Below are 25111 nucleotides of genomic sequence, written 5' to 3' on the forward strand. Positions count from 1 at the left end.
TCGTCAAGGTTTTGTTATGGGTGATTGTTTTGTATGTGCAGATCAGACGACTTCACCGCACTCGGTCATGGATGGTCGTGAGCGGTAGGCTTGGGATGCTTTGGCAGTTGTGTCTTTGAAACAGGACGTGGTTTTGGATGCATCCTTCACAGTCTGGATATACTTATCGTTCTCTTCAGGATCCAAACACGTGGGCCAGACTTGATAGGATCTACATTGTCAAAGTGATTCTTTTCTTCTTGCTGTCATTGATATGTGGGTGGAGCGACAACATGTCTTGTCAGATCACTATCCTTTGGTTTTGGATTTGACCCACTGACATGTTCATGTCTTTAAGGCTCTCCTTACTCGTTTGCCTCTACGTTTCAACCAATCTTTTTTGCTGCAAAATTAGTTTGTGGAATGTATTTAGTAATTGATTGCTTCTTTTAGCTCGAGGGTCCTATCTGGAGGGATGGAAGCATGGGCTGTTTTTAGGGATAATGCACGAGAATTGTCCCAACAGTATGATATTCAGCATGCTTCCTCTTTACGAGCTGAATTGTAGCATGTGTAATCTTTGTTGGCCTACTTGTTGTCTCTGTATCAGTTCGGTGATACTATTGAATGGTTGAAATGTAGAGTTCAATCTCTTCAAGAGGAGGAATATGCTAAATACAAATTGCTGGCCCGAGCGGAAGCTTTACATGATAATAACTGTTAATCTGATCAGTTTTTTGCTCGTTTACGCCAGAAATACTCTTGGGAAAATATTGTGCGTTTGTTGGATGAGCAAGATGTTATGGTGACTGATCTTGCTTCTATAATTCAAATGTGTGTTGACTTTCATAAATCTTTGTTGGGTTCACAGGAGATTCTTTCTAGTGCTGTTCACTCTGCTCGTCGATACATTTGCGATTTGGTTAGTAACCAGGTCAAGCCAGAATGGGTTGATTTGATGGAGGTTGATATCTCAGAGGCTAAAGTGGAGGATGTGCTGTCCCATTTACTACGAAGGAAAAGCCCTGACTGGGATGGGCTTCCTAATGAGCTGTTTTCAGCCCGTGTTGAGCAGCTTAAGGACCCATTAACTTGCATGTGTCAGCAAGTTTGGAATTTTGGTAGGATGCCTTTAGATTGGAACATTGCTATGATTCGGTTATTGCCTAAGGTTCCTTCTCCGACCTCTTTGAAACAATGGAGACCCATTTCGATTATGGGTTCTTTGTATAAAATCTTCTCTAAAATCATTGCCAATAGATTGCAGAAAGCATTTCTGCACTTGGTTTATCTATGTCAATATGGTTTCATTAAGGGAGGGAATATAATGCATAACATTTTGAATGTTCAATTGGGGATTAATTATGCCAAAGTCTCAGGCCAGTAGGTTGTTATGCTTCAGCTTGATCTTGAAAAGGCATTTGATCATGTTAGCTGGTCTTTCTTGTGGCAGTTGATGTCCACCATGGGATTTGGTCCTTGCATGACTTCTCTTGTCGATACCATTAGTCAGGGTGCCGTGGCTCGTATTGTACTTAATGGAGGGATCACGGATGAAATTGCCTTGTCTCGATCTCTTTGGCAAGGCTGCTCTCTCATGCTCTCATTGTTGGATAAGAAACCATCTAATGATATATCTGATTAGCTAACCTTTTCTCGAAATCATCAGGAAGCACAAACCCAATCTCGCCAAGGAGACCATGGTTCAAAGCAAGCAAATGAGAGAACCTCAAAAGCATGCCTTGTATGGACGACCAAATGTCATGATATCCTCCAGGCACCCGAAAGTACTGACGAATACGCCAGAAAGAATAAAGACGGGGCTGCCTAAGAATGACACCATCATGGACTGTTTGAAACCCCAAACAAACCATCCGATTAAACATAGTGCCTGCAAAAGTGCTAATCTCAAAGCAACCATATGCAAATTAACATCCAATAAAGCTGCTCCCCCAATCCTTTTAGGAGGAGTCACATGGTGCCACAAAATCCACACTTGGCCCAAACGATTCCCTTTCTTTTTCCACAACATGAATCGGATAGGCTAAACCAGTTCCAAAAGAGACTTCCTAGTCCAAGCCTGCCTCTGAGTCTCCCGCCTACGTCGCGTGCGGCACACGGTACACTTTGGTTGAAATTTTTGCAATTTCATTGAACTTTGACGCATGGATGTTGAAATGTTGGCTGCAAATTTCTGTAATCACTAATTTCATTGAAGTTTACAGTTTACTGATTATTGTCACTTCTATATAGATGGCAGCATTGACATCTATGGGATCTTCATCATCCTCAGTAGGTACTTCGTCAACAACTGGACGAAGTCGAAGCACTACTTGGTCATGGTGGGATGAGGTAGATGCAGGGGTGCCATTGAGAGGTGGAGGGGCTCGCCCTTGGAAATGCAAACTTTGCCCTTATGCTCGCACTAGTGGGCTGATAAAGTGAGAGCCCATCTTCTACATGAGGAGGGGAAAGAGGTGCGTTTTTGCACCAATGTATCAATTGAGAAAAGGAAGGAGTTACTTGACCGCATAGCCACTTCTATGGGGAATTCACATGCCAAGAGGACGCCAAATATAGCAGTGGATCCAACAACATGGACTCCAAGGCCAACAGGGCATGGTGCTTCATGCAGAAGACCACCAGAATTAGTGGCTACGCAGCCTTCTCGTGGGCCATCAATGGCAACAGGTCGTGGCGTTAAACAGAGTTCATTGCACACTTCATGGGAACCAAAGAAAAAAGAGGAAACAGATGCAGCAGTGGCACACTTTTTTTACCATGACCATATTGCATTCAAATCAGCCAGGTCACCATATTTTTTAAATATGGTGACAAAGATTGTAGAGTATGGACCCACATATAAGCCCCCTTCATCAGAAACTATCAGGACTACATTGCTTCAAAAGGAGAAAGTAGCCATAGAGATTGCAACAGCAAATATTCGCAATCAATGGGCAAGAAATGGAGTGACATTGATAGCAGATGGATGGAGTGACACGCGCCATAGGTCCATACATGGTGTTGTTGCATATTCTCGTGGAGATGTATACTTCATTGGTAGTCATGATGCTTCAGAGACTGGAAAGAGTGCAGATGTATTGGCATTCGAGTGGTGCGAGGCAGTGCAGGCTGTTGGGGCAGAAAATGTAGTGCAGTTTGTGGCAGATGGTGAATCTACAAACAGGGTAGCAGGAAACATTTTAATGGCAATGTATCCACATATCACCTTTAGTCCATGCATGGCGCATTGCTTGAATAACTTGTTGAAGGATATTGGGGACTTGCCATGGATTGCATTTCTTGTTGCGAAAGGCAACAAGATTATCACATTTATATGTAATCATCAGTACTTGCATGCTGAGTTTTACTAAATACTCGGATACACGATTTGCATGTAACTGTCTTATGCTTGGTCGATTGCACTATTGCAAAGGTGCAATTCGGGAGCTATTTGCTAGTGATGAGTATGAAAATTGGACTGGGACTGCCACTGCTACTGTTGTGTTATGTAATGCATATGTTTCTGATAGAGATTTTTGGGATGAGGTTAATCGCACCAACCAAATGGTTGATCCTATTATGCACATGTTGAGGCTTGCAGATGGCATGGATCCATGCATTGGGAAGATCTATGAAGGTATGGATCGCATGATTGAGAGGTTGGAGAGTTTGGAACCAAATGCAGATAGGTATGAGCAGATCAAGGAGTTATGCATCAGCAGATGGAATGAGTATGACTCTCCTATGCATGTTGCAGCATATGTGCTTGATCCTAAGTTTCAAGGAAAGATGCAAGAAAGAGACCTTGAGGTGGTCAAGGCTTGGAACACATTGCTTGCAAGGCTTTATCCCAGCCGTGAAATGCAACGCAAAATTAAAAATCAGCTCTCTGTATATCGGCAAACATTAGGGATGTTTGGTACAGAGGATGCACTAGAGGACAGGACAAATATTGGGGCTGCTTTATGGTGGGAGGACTACGGGGCAGAAGCTCCAGAGTTGCAGAGTTTGGCTATTCGTATTCTTAGCCAAACAATTAGCTCTTCTTGTTTAGAGCAACAATGGAGCTCATTCAATCACATTCACTCAAAGAAGAGAAATCGTCTTGGTACAATGAAGACGAATGACCTAGTTTATGTGAGCTCCAATCTTCGCTTGCTAGCTCGTACATCAGTTGCAAAGGTTGATTCTTTTATATGTTGGGAAAAAGATGACGATGATGATGATGGTGATGATGATGGGCAGGATGTTGTTCAGCAGGATGAGCATTCAGGCACAGTGGAGCCATCTTCCATGAATCAGAGCACTTAGTAGCTAGCCTTTTGGAACTTTAGAGTATTGACTTGGAAATTGGAGCTCTTGTAACTTGGATCTTTACTATTTAGGCTTTAAAGTTTAGTGCATATTTTGTGTTTTTGCAATGCACACTTGTTGCCAGTTGGACTTATGCAACATTGTTGATTAGAATGTTGAATTATGAATGCGACAATCCATTGCTGGTTACAATGTTTTGAATCTTTATTATTGTTGAAACTTGATTATTATGTCTCTAGAGTCTAATTTCATGAATTATGGTTGATATGATCTCTCTCTCTAGATTCTAAGACAAGTGTTGACTCTCTCTCTCTCTCTCTCTCTCTCTCTCTATATATATATATATATATATATATATATATATATATATATATATATATATATACATACCGTTCCCTCCGTTCCCGTTTCTACACTTTGGACGTCCCCCCCGTTCCAAGGGGTCCCGTTCCCGTTCCTGGTAACTATGGCAGATAGATCTCATTCGGCACTCCGACTTAGTCCCTTGGGAGGACTTACTTCCTTGGCATATGGCAATTTTCTCTATGTCTTTGCCATGACTTTTGTAACTTGTTTGTGGTTTCGTACTGAGATGTTACACAGGATGGCTTAGAGCCATCGTGTATCTTGTAATCATGTAAAATTGTACCTTTTTTTTCGTAATTAATACAATTACCTTTACGAAGAGAGAGAGAGAGAGAGAGAGAGAGAGAGAGAGAGAGAGAGAGAGAGAGTTAGATTAACGTCTACAAAAGGCCAAGTTGGCCTATGAGACCAAAAGGTTACATACAAAATGTATGGGAAGTTTTCCAAGTCCCAGTAAAGCTACTATCTAGTATTATGGTGAACTAGGTGAGTAGGTACAAAATGGTATACAGACTCCATACAATCTAGATGCACTTCAAGTGCAATGTGGGATTGCTCATGGAGCGTGGTCATCTTAAGATGTCCCGCATGGGTGTGTCTAGCATGGAGAGGCTGAAGTGGCGGGGTATGGCTCCCCAGTGGCGCTGTAGTATCCGTTGTATCTGTTGGTGATGTCTCCTGCAGGGGCGTGGGTCTGCTGGGGGTGGGCAGCGAGCTCTGCCTCTCTTTGTAGCTCTATCCAAGGTGACTCCTGGGGGTGGGGCCACTGGTTGGTTGACTGCAGTCCTCGTTGTAGAGGGGGTGGCCAGGGTCTGTAGAACTCTTGGAGGGTGTGTTGCTGTGTGTTCCTGGCTGTTTGGTCTCGGACCCGTAGAAGGTGGTCTCTATGTCAGCGTAGCTCTAGGAGGAAGAGCTCGAGGCATTTCTGGTGGGGAAAGTCTAGTGTTTGGGAGAGTTGCCCGAATCCCTCCTTGAAGAGAGAGGGAGAGGGAGAGGGAGAGGGAGGGACGGAGAGGGAGAGAGAGAGATTAACGTCTACAAAAGGCCGATGTGGTCAATGAGACAAAAACCAATACATCTATATCCAATGGCATCTCATCACAGTAAAGTTGAAGTGAACTAACATGAAATAAATGTATCCTAATATGAGGCTAAGATCTAAAATCAAAATGAATCTAAAAACTGAAGACTATATATATGATATCTAGCTAGAGTGGTCCATCTCTTAGAATCTCCATCCTAAAATGTTCCAGGGTCGCTCTGCTTATCTGTCAAGGGGGGTGTCTCCTGTGTCTCACAATAATGGCTTTGATCTGATTATGGTATGGGCCTCTTAGACGTTGGCTAGATGGGGCTGGATTTGCTAAGCTAGTGGTATTCGTGGAATCTGATTTGTGGAAGAAGTCTGTCACTAGCCTCTACCTGGGCCCTTTTGGGTGGGGTGGTCTCCTATATCGTAACAATACTGTGTGGTGCCTCTGGAGCTCTAGGAGGAAAAGCCCTAAGCATATCTGGTCCTTGTACTCCATGACACGCGGAAGAGGATCAAAGCCATTACGGAAGAGATGGTGGTGTCTTCCTCGTATATAATAATAGAATGTTCATCTACATATGTAGTGTTCCTTTGTCTCTGGATCTCGATTGCAGAGCTAACATATCCTCTCCTCTGCTATAACATCCATCCATCTGCCTGTCTCTAATCGTAGTTGGTGCAGCTCGCATACCATGAGAGAGGTGTGTGTCCATGTATTGTGGTTGAACAATGAATCCATCCTCCGTGAGGTGTCGAAAATGATCCCAGCCTCAAAATGTCAGCTCTAATGACTGAATTCAGCTTAGGTTGGTTTCTTTCTTTTGTACAACTTGTGGTAGTAAAACGGATGCCTAAATATACACACGAGTCTATCACCTCCACCCAGCTACCTAGCAGATGCACACACACACACACACACACACACACACTCTCTCTCTCTCTCTCTCTCTCTCTCTCTCTCTCTCTCTCTCTCTTGGGGATGTTGTAATAGAAGAGAGAGGCTCTTACTGGTATACCTTATTGATTTTCTGTGTTCGAAAATAATTCTTATTCTTGTAAGGTCTCTTGTTCTAATACATCTGATGGTGCATCATTCATTTGTAAATATCAGTTTTCTACATTAGATATTTTGTCTAGATAAATGCAAAGCCAATGCTGTTTATTTATGGGATATGACAATATCCCTGGATTGATGGATAGCATGTGCAAAGTAAGCATTGAATGTGGATATTTTGAACCATTGGTTTGGATGGTTGCTACTAGTGCCAGTTAATTCAATATCTGAAGCTTCAAGCTTGCATGCTGATAAAAGTGTTAGCTTAAGAGTTTATCATATGGTTTATGCGTTACAAAAAGCAAAAGCCAAGCCTGGTCTTTTGGTGTAAGAAGATGGTTTGTGCTTAAAAGTATCTGTCATGATTTATTAGCAGTTTGCTGCAGTTTTATTGTAATTGAGTAATTTTCACCCAATTACATATGTCAATGCAATCTTGTTTCTGATCTAGTGATTCCCAAGAATTTTACATATGTCAGAGTTGTATATAATGTATTTAACTAGTGTTTTCTGTTCCAGGTTGAGGAGTCTTTCAAACTATTAAGTTATCTGCTTGTGCAGGTGACATTTTGTTTCAGAAAGCTAAATGATGCAGAAAATGCAAAATCAACTGATCTAAATTGTCATCTTTGTTTATCCTGTGTTGCCTATTATATTTAACTGATTTGTCAATCGTGTAACAAGGACATTTTAGCCTTTAGTTCTGACTATTATAGAATTTCCATTGTGCTTATAGAGCCTGCTTCCAATCTACCCTGTGAATCAAGATGTTTGGAGTCTTAAGCCCTTTACAGAAGCACCTTCTGGGTAAGTGGTATGGTTGTTATGTTAGTTTTTTGAGGGAGTACAGCATGGGTGTGCTTATATCCACTAAAGTTGATGTGGATATGCTGCAGGAGTCTTCTCTTTTTTGTTGCTGCATTCTTCTCAACTTCATTGGAACAGGTAACTGGGTTAGGTTGTTCAAACTTCATAAGGCCCTGGTAATAGCTTGGAGCTTTCAAGCATGGTGATAGGATATATGCTTCTTCAAATTGAAATGAATTGTTGACAATTGCACATCAACATCTCATTCTCAGGTTGCTGCTTGTGAGAATTTTGAGTTGCGGAGAAATTTATTGAAATGGGCTTTGCCATCCCCTGAAATTCAGGTGCCTGACATATATATTTTTGACAGACTCTATAAACTTGTGTGGCTCAAATTTCAGAGGAAGCGGTGCCTGTCTTTTTAAATTGACTTACAGTAACTGTGCTGCTGTATAGGACCATTTGCTTCTGAGATGTGCTGCTATTCTTGCTCTCACTGTTGGATGTGTACCTCACTTGTTGAGACCTTCTACAAAAAATACAGTGGCATTCTCTCTCTGTGAGGAGTTGGAAGATTGGGCCAAGGTGCATCTCTTTCATACGTGTTATTTGTCTGATCGTTAAAGTTTTCAGATAAAGGTTCAGAATCAGCTTATATTAAATTATTTCTTTAAGTTCCAATGTCATCATGGAAGTATACATGTCATTAATACCTGTTATTTCATAGTCTGTCAGGAAGGTGTTGACAATTTCCTACATGCTGGAAATCCTCTGTTTTGAAAGAATTGACGAGCGTTTCTCTTGTCTCTAGCCAGAAGATTGGTACAAGGTTGTGGAGGAGGATTTTGACTGGTCAGAGATGTTTTTATCAGACTATAAATCCCAAGAAGTCTCCAAGGTAGTAAATTAGGCCATTTGTTTCTCTGACAGCAGGTTGTAGATAATGATAGTTTCCAGGGTTCTTCATCCTTGATGTGGATATGTGCAGGATTGCATGAAGATGGAAGTTAGAAGTAGCCTCATGTCTTTCCCTATGAGTCAGTCTCTTCTGAAAGAACTAGCTGACAGCATTGTCAAGACAACCTTTGAAGAAAACCATCAGCATTCTCTGGATCAATCTATAAAATTCTCTCTTGTAATCATGAAGTGCATGAACGGAGTTCTACACACATTACAGCAGCGGTAATATCACAATCTTTTACTGCTGTTACTTCTTGAAAAAGTGGTTGATTATTTGGGAGCATGGTGGGCCTGTCTCTCTCTACATCTGAAATTATAGTTTAAAGGAGGGGATGTAACTTGTAATAACTGTTTGTTAGAGCTTATGATCAAGGTTGAAGTATCATCAATACTTCTGAATGTGACAGTTGTTAATGCCCATTCAGTGTAATGTTGGGTTTCACTTCTTTTATTGTGTTCTTACCAGCTCTTTCACCATCCCCTCTTTCTTCTCCCCTTATCTCCCTCTTCCTAGCCACCTCTTCGAAGCCTCAAGGATGGTCAAATAAGAGTGAAGGAGAAAGCTTGTTACAGCTAGAGCTAGATCACTGTATTATGAGTCATTGTCAGGAAGCTTGTTACAGTTGAGTTGGACCCTCATACTGGTCATTTTTAGGGTTGTAAAGCATAAAACGCATCAAGTTGCATTCTGAAAAGCATGAATATTTACTCATCTGAACATCACAAGACAAGTGGCAATGGTACTTTTCAAATGAAAACCGTACATGCTAAAGAAAATGTAAAAGAAAATTTTATACACGTGACTGTATGTGAACGAAAACTTAACTATGCTCCCCACTTGCTTGCATGTGTGAGGGATGGAAATGGAAGCTCTCAGCTGAGAGTACACAGTTGACAGTAGAGAGTGAAGATGCTGCACGACTCCCAATGCAATTACCAAGAGTGATAGTACAAAGTATAACCCCTAAACCTTTTGTTTTGCAGGTAAAATGTGGCTTATTATATTACTGAAAAAAAACTGATTACAAGGGAGTACTCATGCTCAACAGACAAGCTGGAGCTGATGAAAGTCACAAATACATCATATATACAAGCCTCTGAGGGCGGTCTAGGGGGAATGGGGGCAAGAAGCCATGGAGGGGTGTATCGCCATCTGGGGCTGCGTGCTTGCATCACGAAGCACAGGTCCTGGCCACCCCAAGTGCGCATGAAATGACATCGGAGCTCTTGACTCGCCCTAGACTTGCCCTGCACATGATCCCATCGGCCTCGAAGGGAGTGGATGATGGAGGTCCCGAGCCCTACTAAGGTCGCGTGTACTGAAAGTCTCTCTCCGCCAAAAGCCGCCTGACACCGCGCCTTCCAGATATGCCAATAAGTAAGACTCCCTATGATCTCCCATACCTCAGCGCGGTTTGCTGTGGGCTCTAGTACCTGGTGGATGGGTAAAGCCTCTAAACCGACCACTTCACACGACCCTACCTCGATAATGAATATTGTATCCTGCATCCTGGCCTCATACAGAAGGTGACGGCCCTGGCTGACCGCCTGCCAGCAGAAAGCACCCCAGAGATACATCCAAGGCTGGGTGCTATGCGGTGAAGGATGCGGCATACTCCTCTCCACACAAGCTCTGCCGCCTCACATGACCAAAGGCACTGCTTTGGGGTTTCCACAGACTGCTATGTGCAGTGCTTACAAACTCCCTTCTTCTGCATTTGGGCAAGCTAGCTTCCCACTGCCAAGCCTCCATGTGCCACCAGCCATAAAAAATACGATACCCTCGGCCTCTAGCTGTCCCATAGGCGGCGCCAAAAGGTCCGTGGGAACAGCTCCGTGATGCTGTGCTCTGCCCAGTGCCTGCTACGTGACAACGCCCAATCCATATCATCGTGCATCAGTATGTGTTTGCCAATCTTGGCGGTGTACTCCAGGAACCTCGGTGGCTTCTTGGCGACCACAGTGGCCGTCCAAAGCCACTCTCGTGGATCCCACTCCAGCTCATCAAGTGGCCTTCCTTCCCAGATCCAGAGGCGCCACTCCCTGAGCTCTTGCCAAAAGACCAAAGGATCCAGCCGCCATGTCTTCCCCTGAAGGCCAATCACCCGGATTCTCTTCCATGAGAGGATAGCTATCCCCTCATCCTGCTGCCCTCTGTCAAGAGCCAGACACCCCCCCTCCTGCACGGTGAAAAAGGTCCCAGGTGGAGCGCCACCCACTCTTCTTGCCACCTGTAGGGGGATGCTTGCTGGTGAAAACCTAGCGGCCCATACCTCCCCGGGCTCTATCGGCTCTTGTATCGGAGGAGCAAGCCACTCGTGACGTATTGCTGCGTCTATCTCCCTTCTCCTCAGCTCCACTCCTCGCTGGCAGCTTGATACTTGCTGCAGCACCTCCTCGTCCGCCATCCTGTACACCTCTTGCCATGTCCTGATGGTACGAGCTGGGTCAGCCTCCCAACCAGCCCACTGGATGTGGGGGCGCTCGCAATCTGTGCCCCTTTCCGGTCCCTGACTTGGGGATTCCAGATCACCGGCTGACGGTCTATCTCCTCCTGGCAGCTTGGGTGGCTCTGGATTAGGGCCTTACGGAGGCCTTGCCACACGCGGAGCAAGTTGTGTAGGAAGGGTGATCTGGGCTGACGTAAAGATCCATCTTAGGGACAGCCTCCACTCACTGCCAAGCCTCGGTCTACAGTCTTGAAGATCCTCCTGTAGTAGGACCTTCCAGGTCTGCCTGAAACCGGCCTATCCACTGGGAAGGGCGGTAGTGTACAACCAAAATATATAAATGCTTTCACCCAATTTAACAGTTGCCCACTTTACCTGAACTTAGAGACACAGAATCAAGAAGACATACAGGAAGCTAGAATGCTCCTGTTGCAACACATACACCCTGTTGGCCCCTAAGTTAGGCGCCCCTTGCGGTATTTCTTTATTTTTAAAAAGAGAGAGTACAATGGGCTGTCTTTCACCTATTCTGGGTGAAATTTGACAGCATAACAGTACAATTACTGACCCAAATCAAGTTGACCAGGAGGGGAAACTCTGCCCAAGTCTGAATCTTCTGGTTGGAGTGCAGAATTGACCGTTTCAGCCCTCTGTATTTACTGGTTCAGACCTGTTCTGAAACCTGTTTACAACTCTTACTGTTCCCTGTACTATTCAGCCCACTGTAACTACTGGTTCAGACTTGTTCTGACACCTGTTTACAACACATACTGTTCCCTGCACTGTTCTTCCCACTGTAATTACTGGTTCAGACCTGTTCTGAGACTTGTTTTCAGCTCATACTGTTCCCTGCACTGTCCTGCATCATCTGGGCCAAATGCCCCTTGATTCTGGCAGCAATTGGGCTTTGAAATAACCTCTGAACAGTCCAAAATCTGTACTGATTTAGTGCTGTTTCAGACACCTGCTTGGTGAGATTACCACCCTCACCTATTCCTGCTTGTGGGCAGCAAACAACTGCTCCTGTTCCTGGAGAAAAGAGGCTCTTGCCTCATGCGAAAACAGCATATTCCACACAGTTGTACCTGAATCAGAAGAAAGGCCCTTGATTCTGCAGCAGAACCATACTGTCAGGGAGAGAAAGAGAGAGAGTAGGAAGCAAGCTCAAGCCTCTGTGCATCATAGACAAGGTAGACCAGCTCTCAAGAGCTCTCCATCTGCAGCAAACCTTCTCTCCCTTTCACAAATGAGCCCCCAACCATCAAAAAACTGCACGCCAGCCCTCTTTTGAAGAGGTAAGTGCACACATGTGTGCCAAGTGGCAGCACTGGAAGATATTTCCCACTCCAGCCTTCCAGTCTAAAATTCTCCATCCTCGGTGCAGAATTTGACCTCGGCATAGACCAAAGGATTGATCCTTGTGCAAAAATGAAGATAATGACGCGAACAGATTGTGGGATCCAAAAATAGTAACTCCCTAAATTTTAGGAGTTGCTTCCATTGCATCCCACTAGTCTTCTGACCATCTTTACAGACTATGGCTACATCCATATTTGCAATGTAACTCAACTGAAAGTGAATTTCCACTGATGACTCCATATGGACTAATCTCTTGCAGATTTGTCCATCTTCACTTTGAACTAGTCTCTTCCAGGCTAGTTCTTCAACACACTTGTCCATATACACTTTCACAAGTCTCTTTCAGGCTTGTCAATCTACAGTGCCATCAGTCTCTTCCAGACTTGTACTGGACCTTAACTGTCCAGTCTTGATTCACTAGACATTCCTGTCCGTTTCACATACTGGCCATGCAACTCAGGCGTTTAGATTTCAAGAGAGATCCTTCCAAAAAGAAAAACCAAATAAAATATGTAATAAAGAAATCAACAAAAAAGGTAATAGTTGTCACAGTCTTGTGACATTGCCCTCCCGGTGTGAGGCCGCGGACAACTAGCTTGCCCAAGAGGGCCATACTTTGATACTTTGGGTCTACGATCCTAAGCCCTCCCTCTTACCGATGTCGTATGATGGTCGCATACGCCATCTTGGCCCTGGAATCCTTGGAGCCGTGTGACTCGGACCAAAGGAAATTCTGCACTAGGGGGCGAAGTTGCATTACGTAGGATGAGAAGAAGCACCAACATGAGGCGATGTACTAGGCTATCACTAGGAGGACTTGGTTAACCACCAGGGCTTAGCCGTCTAGTGAGAGGCGAGCCGTGCTCCAGTAGGTCAACTTTCTCTGAATAGAATCGAGGATTGGAAGAAACTGTTGGGCGGGAGTGATGTCGAGTCCCACCTGGAACCCTAGGTTTCGGACGGTTTGCTCTCTGCTCACCCATCTAAATCCCAAGTGGACGCCCCACTCCGTGCTAGAGTCCGGGTCTGTGAGGAAACCAACCGACTTTCGCTAGTTGATTTTTGCTCCCGCTACAGAACAGAACACCTCAAGAGTGAACCTCACTCTCTCCAGCATCAACTCGTCGTCCTCTATGTAGAGTGCTGTATCATCTGTATACTCTGAGTCTAACAACTCTGTCTCCTCTCACTAGAAGTTGGAGGCCACGTAATCCGCTCACACGTGACCTGAGGAAGTGAGACATCGCCTCTGTAAAGAGAAGGAACAGGTATGGGGCCAGGGGGCAGCCTTGTCGGACCGATCTCTTGAGCCGAAACTCCTCCCCTCGCCTACCACCTAAGAGAACCCTATTGGTGGCGGATCTGTAAAGTGCGAAGACCCCACAAATCCAAGCCCGAGGGAAACCCAACCTCACCATGGTGCCCTCTAGGAAATCCCAGTCCACCCTATCATAAGCTTTCTAGAAATCCACGAGTAGTACGACCAGTCTCTGCCCATTGTGCTAGGCCCACTCTGTCATCTCAAAGAAGATGAATACATTGTCTAGGATGCTCCTATCCTGGACAAAGCCTGTCTGTGCGTCATGGATGATGTCTGGAAGCACAGGGCGTAGTTGCCTACCAATCATCTTTGCCAACGCCTTATAGGCCATTGACAATAAGGTGATCGGTCTCCACAGGGAAAGCTCCAACCGGTCTCCCCCTTTGGGGAGAAGACTGATAAGGCCTGCCAAAAGATTCCTTGGCATCTGTCCTGAAGCGAAAATCTCTTGAAAGGCCATTAGTAAGGGGTCCTTCACCACCTCCCAGAAGATAGTGAAGAAAGCCTTAGGGAGGCCATGCTCTCTCGAGCATTTCTGCCCGTCATGTGTATGGAAAGCCTCCTCTGGTTGCTTCTCTGTGAATGGGGCTAGGAGGGAGTGTCCCATCTCCTCTATGACGAGGGACGGGATGTTATCCCAGACCTGCTGTCTACATCGTTGTTCTCTAGCTGTGGCTGTCTCTTGCTGGAAGAGACGCCTGTAGTAGTCGGTGGCAATCTCCAGCACCTCGTCTAGGCTAGAACTAGTCCTCCCATACTGATCTCAGAGGCTGCGTATTTGCTCTCCTGAGGTGCGAGGCTGGTGCACCTGGAAAAACTCCCTGCACATCGTGTCCTCCTTCCGCTCCTAGAAAGCTATTGAGGTGCGGAAAGAGAACTCTGAGCGCTTGTCCTCTAGGCCAGCAATGGCTGCTCGCGTGCGCACCTCTTGTGCGTGGAGTGTGGGATCCCTTGGGGCCTCCTATAATAATCTCTGCGTGGCTGCAAGGTCCAGCCGGAGTGCTCTCTCCTCCTCCCAGCTATGGTGCTTGGCCTGTATGGCTGCCTCTTGGCAGATTCTGCTCGACTCAGCTAGGACGTTTGCAACCTCCTTTGTGATTTGGTCCCTCCTGCCCCACTCTCTGGTCCAAATCTACTCGATCCGTCTCGTCATCTCCTCCCTCCTGTAGATCGAGTCAGGGATTCGACAAGATCGTGTATCTAGAGTAGATGTTGGGGGATCTAGTGATAGGAGAACCGGGCAATGATTGGACAACGTGGTGCTCACCAACTGCCCACAGTCTGGCCTCGCTGAGAGCCTCCTCTTTCTTTACATAAAACCTTTCCAAAGCAGGACTCCACATAGCCGCTTGTATCCCCAAGAGAAGTCCAGCGACCTCTCCCTCCTGTGGAAGGCAGGGTCTCTCCAGGTATCATATGCTCCTACGGCCAATAGAAAGACCTCCCATGCCTCCTGCTCCTCCTCCGCCATGCCCTGGTAGTTTCTCCCTTTGCCCTGCTGGTCCTCCAAAGCCTCTAGGTTGTTGAAGTCTCCTCCAACAATCCAGGAGTCCACCTCTTGGAGTCCATCCACGATCTCCACCGAGAACCTGTTGCATGAGCTAACCTCCGTATAGGGGCATAGACATTAAGGACTCCAAGGCACGAGTCCCCAATATCCAATCTGATCCATAGAACCCTCCCTGCCACTATCGTCCCGTGGTCTAGTACACAAGCGGTAAGACTCGGATCAATAGAGGTGCATACGCCTCCACTCCTGCCGTGGGCACCTATGGCGTGCTCCCAGTATGTGTGCGAATTGCTTGAGAGTACCTTCCCTACCCGCTGGGCCTAGGTGGAGGTGAGCTTGTGCTCCTGTGAAAGTAAGATGTCGATCCGTCCGGCAAGGGCACGTTGCAGCTCCTGCCGAGCAATCAACCTCTTGGAACCACATGCCCGATTGTAGTGGAGGCTATTCACATTCCAGGATGCAAGGTGTAAGCTCATGGGGAAACCTGTGACTGACCGAACAGGCATCTGTTCGGTGTGGAGGCTTCTGATGAAGCGAAGCTATGAGGCATGCAAGTACACTTTGCCGCCAGTTTGGACGGTGAACTCCAATCCCCTATGGTGGCCCTCGGCCGGACCACAGGGGTGATAGATGTTCGAGGTCGTATTATCAATGCATCTATCAGCCATGCTGAGAGTTGGGACTCTATGCACGGGTAGAAACAGGCCTTTTGTGCCAGGGGCCACTCGATCACATCCCTCGGAGCTCTCCACTATGGAGGGGCTCGAAAGATAATGCCCAAGTGAGGGACGTTGGCACCAGCCCACCAGTTAATATCCATCATGTAACCAGGCCACTGCTATGCAAACAATGCTAGTCCTTCTTCTCCCATCCATTGGGAGGTGTGGTCCGCCACGTGACTCTTTAACTCTTTCTCTATCTGTGTCATTGTCCACTCCCCTGAGTGAGAGGAATGAAGAAAAAAGACGTAGTTTGGTCCATCCGGTGGTGCTAGTAGATGGACCTTGCCCCTCCTTGACTTACGAACCACAAAGATCCCCACCTCTAGAGGTAGTGGGAACTCTCCGTGCTCCGCAAGTCACAAGTAGGACCATGGGCCACTGGGGAAGAACTCCTGTGGCAATAGGTGTGTCTGTCTCGGGAAAGTGTGATGGGCGGCAGGGGTGGATGAGTTGGTGGCTGTATGGGAGGGGGAAGACTGTTGCTGCGAGGAGGATGTAGGTGTGTGTGGCTCATCACCTCCTGTGGGAGGAGGGGGGATGGGTCTGGGGGGGATTACCTGAACCAGGTGCGGATTAGGGGGAGTGCTCGGTAGGGGGGGTGGTGGAGGAGAGGACGATCGAGGGATTGTAGGATGGACGGAGGTACATAGCGGGTGGGGGAGGGGGACTGGTGGCCCTGGAAATGTGGGGCTGTGGGCCAGGGTCAGTGGGGGGGGGGGGGGGCTAAATGGGATGTGGGGGGAGATGGGTGTGGGAGTTGTGGGAACTCAAGAGAGATAGTCTGTGGCGTGGGTGGTGGATGTGGGGGGCTGCGGTCCTGCCGGATGGGGTGGGAAGGGGGGGGGGTTTTGTGGAGTGCTCTGCCGAGGGGGCGTCGCTCGCCCATCTACTCCCTGCTGTTGAGGGCTGGGTCCGAGCTGCTGGCTGCGTTTCCCTCCCTCCCCCCGCCCCCCCCCCCCCCCCCCCCCCCCCCCCCAAACTGTCTTACTCTCTGTCGTCTGTGGACCCCTGTGAAGCCGTTAGCGTCCACTTGCGGGGCTGTCGGCGGAGCCACCTTCGCTCTGAAACGTGTGCAAATTGCTGCCTGATGCCCAAAGTCATGGTAGCGCAGACACTGCCCTCGTTGCCTCGTCACAATGACCTCCTGCCTAAAGGAGTTCCCGTCTGCCTCAATCTCTAGGAACTGTGGGATATTCTTGAGCTCTTTCATTGCCACCCGTACCTTTGGGACTCCTGTAGCTGTCACTGCATCCGCGAAGGACGCGGGAAGGATAGTGCTGAAGAGTCGTCCAAAGTCTTCCACCAACTGGCGATACTCTATCGCCAAGCCGGGGAAAAGAAGGGTGATCGGGTGCCGAAGAAACCTCTTGTGGAGTGCAAATGCCTCCATAGTAAAGCCACTGTACCAAAGGACCATGTATATGATGCCCTTCGTGGATGCATCTGGTGAACTGGCAAGCAACTCGCGAGCTCCATTTGCCGAACTGAGCTTGACCATGAAAATCCCTTGGTCCATTAGGACCGCCTCCACGATCTGCGTTGTGCAGATACCATTGTGGAGTGAAGCCAGTCTCGAAGCTGGGCCCTGGCTGGGGAATGTCCTACTACCCGACCATAAATCGTTGTTTCCTTTAGCTCCAGCTCCTTAGCTCGGACGGCTAAGAGCTGCTCCTTAGAGAGGACGATACGCAAGGTGTTTGACTGGGGGCACTCTCTGAGTGCGCCGGCGTTTGACTGGAGGTTTCCATTGCGTGACCCTTCTGAGAAAACTACCAATTGCATCGTGGTGCTACCTGAGGGGGAAGAGTTGCTGTAGGAGAGGGAGCAACTGGAGGGTTGGGGGGAACAATGGCGAGGGGGCGGGAAAGTTGCTTTTTTTGGCAGTGGGGAGGGGGGGTGTTGGACCCCGTGGACTGAACCAAGGTCGCGGGCGAAGGCTTCGCGCCGGAGGGGGGGGGTAGCAAGGTGGGGGGTGGGTATGGCGGGGAGAATAGGGCGGGGGGGGGGGGTGGAATAGCGAGTCGCGGATGGAGACTGGGCGGCCGAGTCCATTGGAGTGGTGGAATGGCAGGGGTGGAATGGCGAGTCACGGGCGGAGACTGGGCAGCCGAGTCCGTTTGGGGGCGGGGGGAAGGACGGATAGGTGGGGCGGGCTGTCGTGAGCCGTCAGGGCGGGCTATCGCGAGCCAATGGGGGGTGAACTGTCGTAGCGGGCGGTGGTTATGGTGCAACCGATCTGGGCGGGCGTGAACAGACGTGACGGGGGGGGGGTGTTGGACCCCGTGGACTAAACCAAGGTCATGGACGAAGGCTACGTGCCGGAGGGGGGGTAGCAAGGCGGGGGGTGGGTATGGCGGGGGGGGGGGGGGGGGACCAGCGGGTGGGTGGAATAGCGGGTTGCGGACGGAGACTAGGCGGCCGAGTCCGTTGGAGTGGTGGAATGGCAGGGGTGGAATGGCGAGTCACGAGCGGAGACTGGGCAGCCGAGTCCGTTTGGGGGCGGGGGGAAGGACGGATAGGTGGGGCAGGCTGTCGTGAGCCGTCGGGGCGGGCTATCGCGAGCCAATGGGGGGCGAACTGTCGTAGCGGGCGGTGGTTATGGTGCGACGGATCTGGGCGGGCGTGAACAGACGTGGGGGGGGGGGTAGCTTGCGACGTGACGGGCGTGAGCTTTTGGCAGCTTTTAAATGGTCTTAGATTATAACCCCTAAACCTTAGGGTTGTTAATGTGCATTCACACCCGAAATGTGTAAAACATGATAAGAGACCGAACTGTGTAACATAAGCACATAAAATAGAAGATAATGTAAGTGGGGGGGAGAACCTCTTATAAGGAGAGTAAAAAGTGCCCCAGTGTCCTATTATGGATCATTGATACTCCTTTGTGAGTGTAGTTGTGAGTCCAACCCAACAAACCCCCTCGGAGTGAAAAGTGATCAGCATACAAGGATCATCCACCAAAGGAGATCAAAATTTAAAGCATTGCGAAATGCTTCAAATTTGTCGCGAGGAAGAGCTTTGGTGAAGATGTTTGCCACATTGCTGGTGGTAGGACAGTAGACAAGGCTGATATCTCCTGCATGTAGCCTTTGTCTGACAAAGTGATAGTGGATCTCTATGTATTTCATGCGTGCATGAAACACTGGGTTCTGTGCCACTGCAATGGCGCTCTAGTGAGTAAACAAAGGAGTAGGCTTTGTGATAGATACATTAAGATCAGCCAACAAATGTCTCAGCCATACACATTCAACTGTGGTAGTGAAAGCTGCCTTGTATTCAGCTTCGCAAGATGATGTGGCAACAGTGGATTGTTTTTTGCTAAGCCAAGAGATGCAAGATGAGCCAAGAAAAAAACAATTTCCACTCGTAGAGTAATGTGAATCAAAATCACCAGCCCAATCTGAATCATTGTAAGCATGTTATTGCAATGTTCCCCCCTTGGCATAAAGCACAGTCCAAGAGTCCTAGTACCTTGCAAGTAACAAGAAGCATGCTTCATAGCTTACCAATGTGACATATGTGGGTTGTGAATATATCTGCTCAGGGCTGAAACTGCATACTGAATATCTAGCCTTGTGTTGCATAAATAAATGAGACGTCCAACTACTGGAGCATATGCATGGATGTTAAACAAATCATTGTCATCATGAAACGACAGCTTGAGTCCAGTCTCCATCGGTGTGCTAATTGGCTTGCAATCGCGGAAGCCAAACCTCTCAAGGAGTTTACTAACATATTTGAATAGAGACAATCCAATGCCTCTAGCATTATGAATGAACTGAATGCCCAAATAGTAATGCAAAGCCCCCAAATGCGACATTTCAAAAGTTTGTTGCAAATTTTTCTTGAATGCTGAAATTTGATCAACATGTCCCTGCAAGCAGAAGATCATCTATATAAAGACATATGACCAGCAAGGATCCCCCCTTTGCATATATAAAGAGTAGACTTTGATGGGGTGTTAATGAACCCTTGGCTGAGTAAAAAGGCATCAATTTTTGCATACCAAGCTCGTGGAAATCGCTTCAAACCATATAAAGCCTTTTTCAGCTAGCATACGAAGTGTTCGGATTCCTCAATCGCAAAATCAATGGGCTGCTATACATAGACTTCTTCTTGAAGTTTCCCATGTAAAAATGCAGTTTTAATATTAAGCTAGTGCATAGCCCAACCATGATGGGCAGCCAAAGCAACCATACACGGAATGGTAGTCATATGGGATGCAGGAGCAAATGTCTCCTCATGATACTCTAGACTCCACAGCTAAGCATGTCAAGAAATGAGCAAGAGTGGGCCTCCTTCTTGCCCTTGCTAGATTTGGCATGGATGGAGAAACTTCGGACTACCATGGAGTCCACTGACCATACGAGATTTCAGCCGCCGCTAAGTACGATCTCATTCTTATGCGTAGGGCTCAACAATAGATTGAAGGTAAGCCTGAGTTTTCTCCTTTAGATTCTGTGCACAGAACTACTAACCATGCAGGTATGACGGAATCTCCACTTCGCACTGGCCATCCTCAAGTGAAAACTGACACAGATTACATACCACTTCCATCTTATTTGTTTTCTCCAGTGCCAAGTATGCACAATCTTGTATCAGATTCTATGTTACCTGATTCTTCTATTTCTCATGGTTCGGGAGATCCCCTTGAAGAAGGGGCAATACATAACATCTTTTGGTTTGGAAGTAATAAGAAAAATATATATTTCTTTGAAAACTCCAGACAAGGTAAGAAAAAGAAGCAAGAACTTATAAGTATCCCTTCTCTTTCTTTTCCTTTAAATAATTTTGTTTCTTATGGTCATACTAGAGTAGGTACATCATTTTGTTGCATTTAATGGACAAAAGGAACCAATGATGTTTCCTACATCTTCACCCATCACAAATCCATTTGGACTCCGACCCATCCCTCCCTCATCTTGTGCTACATATTCCTTTCAGCCTATATAAAGCACACCTATGTTTTCACCACACACCACATCGGGGGATTCTCCATTAGGCACAACCTTTAGGACTCCTTTCTCTTATTCATATGGTGTATCTGTGATGGGAGCTCATTCTTCCACACACACGCTTTCGAGTTTTTTCCCTCTAGGGCATTCTTTGAGTGTGGATCATTTGGTATCACAGTTTGCCTCTATGGCTTTACCTAGTGGATCATTTGGTCATTCTGTTGTTCTCTAGCTGACTCTTAGTCAGGGCTACCATGCCGAGTACCTCCACCTTCAACTTCCGTACCTTATGGAAACACTTTTGTTGTAGTGCCTTTGCAGCAATTGGCACATATTGGATATCAACAAACTATTTCTAGCTAGCCTACTTCTTATTCCCCTTTTTATCATCCACCATCTTATCCACCACCACATCACACTTATCCACCTCCATTGACACCTCACGGTTCTAACTTCTCATTTATTGCTAAGAACTCATTCAATTACAAGACTTGTTTCAACCGGCTAACTACACCACTTGATTGAATTTGATAAGGCGTGTCCTAGACTCCTAGAAACTATAGGATCTTATGCAGGGGTTAGAATCCCAACTTGATCCTACACTTGTTTCATATGAGGTTGTCTGCTCATGGAAGGCTCGTAATACATCCGCTATAGTTGAACATCGATAGATTCTTGTTTATCTTCATTGTTAAACACCATCTTGCGAAGTAAGGGAGCCAATTTGTTAAGACTTATCCAAACCTTAGCTTTGGCCAATCTTGTTTTTCCTCCATTACTTTGATTAAGAACTGCAGAATGTAACTTTTTACACCCATCATAGTCGTGCGGCCTATGAATCATGACATTCACTTCCTCATGGATAGGTAATGAGAGAAACTTCCTAGCCTTTGCTCCTCCAAAGCAAGACTTTTTTGGCAAGTTACTAGATTTTCGTGATCTCTTCTCATATTTTTCAATCGTCACTTGATGCTTGTGTAGCCCAATTTCTGATAGCACTCACTCCACATTCCTACACGTTGCAATGGCTTCTTTTTCTGGTTGCATCTTATAAGCAAAGAAAATGTATGCATATACAAGTTTCTCCATGATTTTGACAAAAGCATGTAATGAACAAATGCGAATACGATCCAATGGAATGTTAAAGATGGGCTTCCAAGTGGGATTTTCTCTATTGTGCGTCGGTGCAACACTTCTCACCCTTTGTTAGTTTTTCTTTCCATCATTTCCTTTCACTTTGCTCGCACACCAAATCTCATAGTAATCTGCGATTTTTGCTCTACCCTGCTTCCGGTGCCTCCACAGGCACTATCCAAGAGAGAGAGTGGAAGAATGGGAGAGCTTCTTACCCGTTGCTTGCTTGCTCGAACCTTGCTTCTTCTCCTTCACTTCAGCCTTCAAAATCAGCCTCTCTCAGTGGCGCAGCTTTGATACCATGTCAAGAATTGCGTGGTGGGGGACTTTGCTTGAGTTGCTGCGCCAAACACACACTGTATACACAAGAGGAAGCTCACTCACATTGAGAACTCGGAGTTTCATCACTTCGAGGCTTTAGCCATTGCATGGGAGCCTTTGTGCAGTCTCTAGCATTATTGCTTCGGACATCTTGGATATGACTCTCTTTATGAGTTGTTGCGTTGCCAGATGGTTGATGACATTCCCCACCTGAAGCTATCTTAAGAGGTTTGTAAAGCATGTGAGGGAGGTAAGCAAGAACGTACCCATTCCCATAGCAGTCCATTTATCGAGCTAAGGCTCCATTGAGATTGATTCATGTTGATCTTTGTGGCCTGACACCCACTACTGCCTTAAATGGTGTGCTTTACTTCTTTTTGATAGTGAATGACTTCTCTCGATACATGTGGGTGTACTTTCTCAAGCACAAGGCTAATGCTTTCACTTATTTTAGTGCTTGGGTGCTATTGGTTCATAACTAGTCTGGACATCGTGTAGGTACCATGAGGAGTGATAGTAGTGGCGAGTTTATCTCCCACAAGTTTTCTGAGTTTCTATAGGAGCATTGCATTTCTCGCTAGCTTACCTCTACCAACTCCCCTTTCTAGAATGGAGTCATAGTGCGTAGGAACCGTACAGTCTTGAATATGGCATGCTCAATGTTGTTCGCAAAGGGGAGCTTTCTGATAGTCTAGGGGTTGAGGCTGTTAGCAGTGCAGTGTATATCCTCAACTGATGCCTGACTGTGGCTGTCCCTCAGCGGCCTCCCTATGAGGTATTCTTTGGCAAGAGGCATGTTAGTTTTCACTTCAGAGTCTTCCGGAGTTCTGCATACAGGCGCACGCTTGACGACAAGATAGAAAAGCTTACTCCACGAGCTAATCTCTTGATTTTTGCGGGCTATTCTTTTGATGCTCATATCTATCGTTCTATTGTAGGCAAGCTTCTTTGGTTGATTCATATTAGGCCAGATTTCGCATACTTAGTTAGTATACTTAATCGATATTTTTTCAACACCTAGGATGTCACATGTGACATTGGATTGCTTGTCTTCGTGTGTTGAGATATTTGCGATGTACTTTTTATTATGAATTGACTTATGGACATAATTTATGCTTGCAAGGTTACACTGATTCTGATTGGGTAGGAGATCCTAACACTTGGCGTCCCCATGGCGGTTATCTCTTTTCCTTGGGCACGGCTCCCATTTCTTGGTCAATCCGTAAGTTGGGAGACAATGGCGGCTTTCATGGCGGAGGCCAAGTATAGGGCTTTCTTTGATGGTACCACTCAGGCCATCTATTTGAGGAGCTTGTTGGCTGTGCTTTAGTTTCCTTGTGTTTCTCCTATAGTTTTCTATTGTGACAACTAGATTGCCATTGCCCTTGTGGACAACTCAATTATCACACTGTGGACATGGCATGTGGGAGTCCACTTTCACTCTACCAAAGAGCAGGTTGAGCTAGGAACTATTCACCTAGAGTTTGTGCCTTCAAACGACAATTTTGGAGACATTTTGACCAAAGCGGTCAATTGGCCGATCCTACAGTACATCCTACCTTAGATTGGCTGGAGTCCACCCTCCTCTACTTCTTCAGATTGACGAGGAGAGGGTGCTTCCCTCTTGCTTCTCCCTCTTGTTCGAGAGTGGACAATTTTTTCTCTTAATCAGTGCGAGTGATGATGTTTATAGTTTAGTTTGAGACATTTCAGATATTTATTCATTGTATTGTACTTAAGAATATTTGTAACTTGATCTGCAATATTAGGATGACATGATTATAAAAAGACATTAGGACAAGGAAAGAATTCCCCTTGTGAGGACACTCTCCAGTGGCACCATTGCATCGCATTCTGTATAAGTATGGAAGCTTGCATTGCCCTTTGCATCACCCCATGCATTGGCATTTTGTTCATGTAAACATGCATCTGTGCGCATTTATCCCTTTTTGGTCTTTCATGAGTGGTCAACTCTGGATCCACCATTTTCGTGGCATTGCACATGGTAGTCTTCGCTGCAGGTACTATTTTCGCCATGCTTGCTTTGCTAAGCTCTCCAATCATCCTTTTTGCCTCCCCTCATATTCTCCATATGACTCATACACACACTTTAGTATCCCTAGGCACTTATCCTAGTAGTGTATGGGATTGCTTTGATTGTTGTATGATAGTAGTGTATGGGATTGCTTTGATTGTTGTATGATGGTAGTGGGGCTATCCAACCTTATTTTTCCATACTTTGGGACATAGTGACTCAGTAGGACAAAAATTGATTCAAAACCCTCACTTAATGCTAAATCTTTTGAAAAAATCAAACCAACCACCCTTAAAAAAAAAAAAAAGTCCATTGTTGATTCCATCTGCCTTTGAAGGACTTGGTAGGTTGCTGGGCAGCCGATGTACACCCTTGGTCTGATGGCCTCGCCTATCTCGGGTGAAATGCATTAGCTTGACTCAAACAGCCTCAAAACATGCTTAATTAATGAAGCAAACCTTTATTTAAAACAGAAACCCGATCCTAGAGGGTTATTGTGTCCCATATATAAAACCCTAATTTGGGTGTCCCAAACTTTCTATAAATAGACATGCAACTCACCACTCTCCCCAATCTCGTTTTTGCAGATCTCAAGTCTTGGGCACTTGTTTCGAGCCTACCATATACTGTTCGAAGTTAATTTCAGCCTGTTGACTGCTGCTGGTGGTCTCCTCATCTTCATTTTCTAGTATTTCTCTCTCCTCACTTGCGTTTTTAGTCTTTCTTTCTCCTGCATTGCCGTTTGCATGAGATTGAGCTTTCCTTGGCTGCGTTCGCCAGTGTTTGAC

At 46.3% G+C, this 25111-nt stretch overlaps 1 protein-coding gene across 6 annotated transcripts in view; it reads left to right on the forward strand.

The window, feature by feature from the left end:
- ATM (Serine/Threonine-kinase ATM-like protein) overlaps window positions 1-25111 on the forward strand; it is a 207918-nt gene that overhangs the window by 19494 nt on the left and 163313 nt on the right. For all 6 annotated transcript variants that reach the window (XR_015691873.1, XR_015691872.1, XR_015691874.1 and 3 more), the window contains exons 14-20: window positions 7269-7310; window positions 7486-7556; window positions 7646-7694; window positions 7829-7900; window positions 8013-8141; window positions 8368-8454; window positions 8545-8738. Coding sequence is in view for 3 of the 6 variants with exons in the window: in XM_087684863.1 (XP_087540989.1) it covers window positions 7269-7310; window positions 7486-7556; window positions 7646-7694; window positions 7829-7900; window positions 8013-8141; window positions 8368-8454; window positions 8545-8738 (644 nt within the window). In the remaining 3 variants the exon portion in view is untranslated. The remainder of the gene's footprint in view (window positions 1-7268; window positions 7311-7485; window positions 7557-7645; window positions 7695-7828; window positions 7901-8012; window positions 8142-8367; window positions 8455-8544; window positions 8739-25111) is intronic.

Source organism: Lygodium microphyllum, chromosome 9, assembly GCF_053477565.2.
Source record: "Lygodium microphyllum isolate KBCC chromosome 9, Lygodium_microphyllum_v1.1.10, whole genome shotgun sequence".
Lineage (NCBI taxonomy): Eukaryota > Viridiplantae > Streptophyta > Polypodiopsida > Schizaeales > Lygodiaceae > Lygodium > Lygodium microphyllum.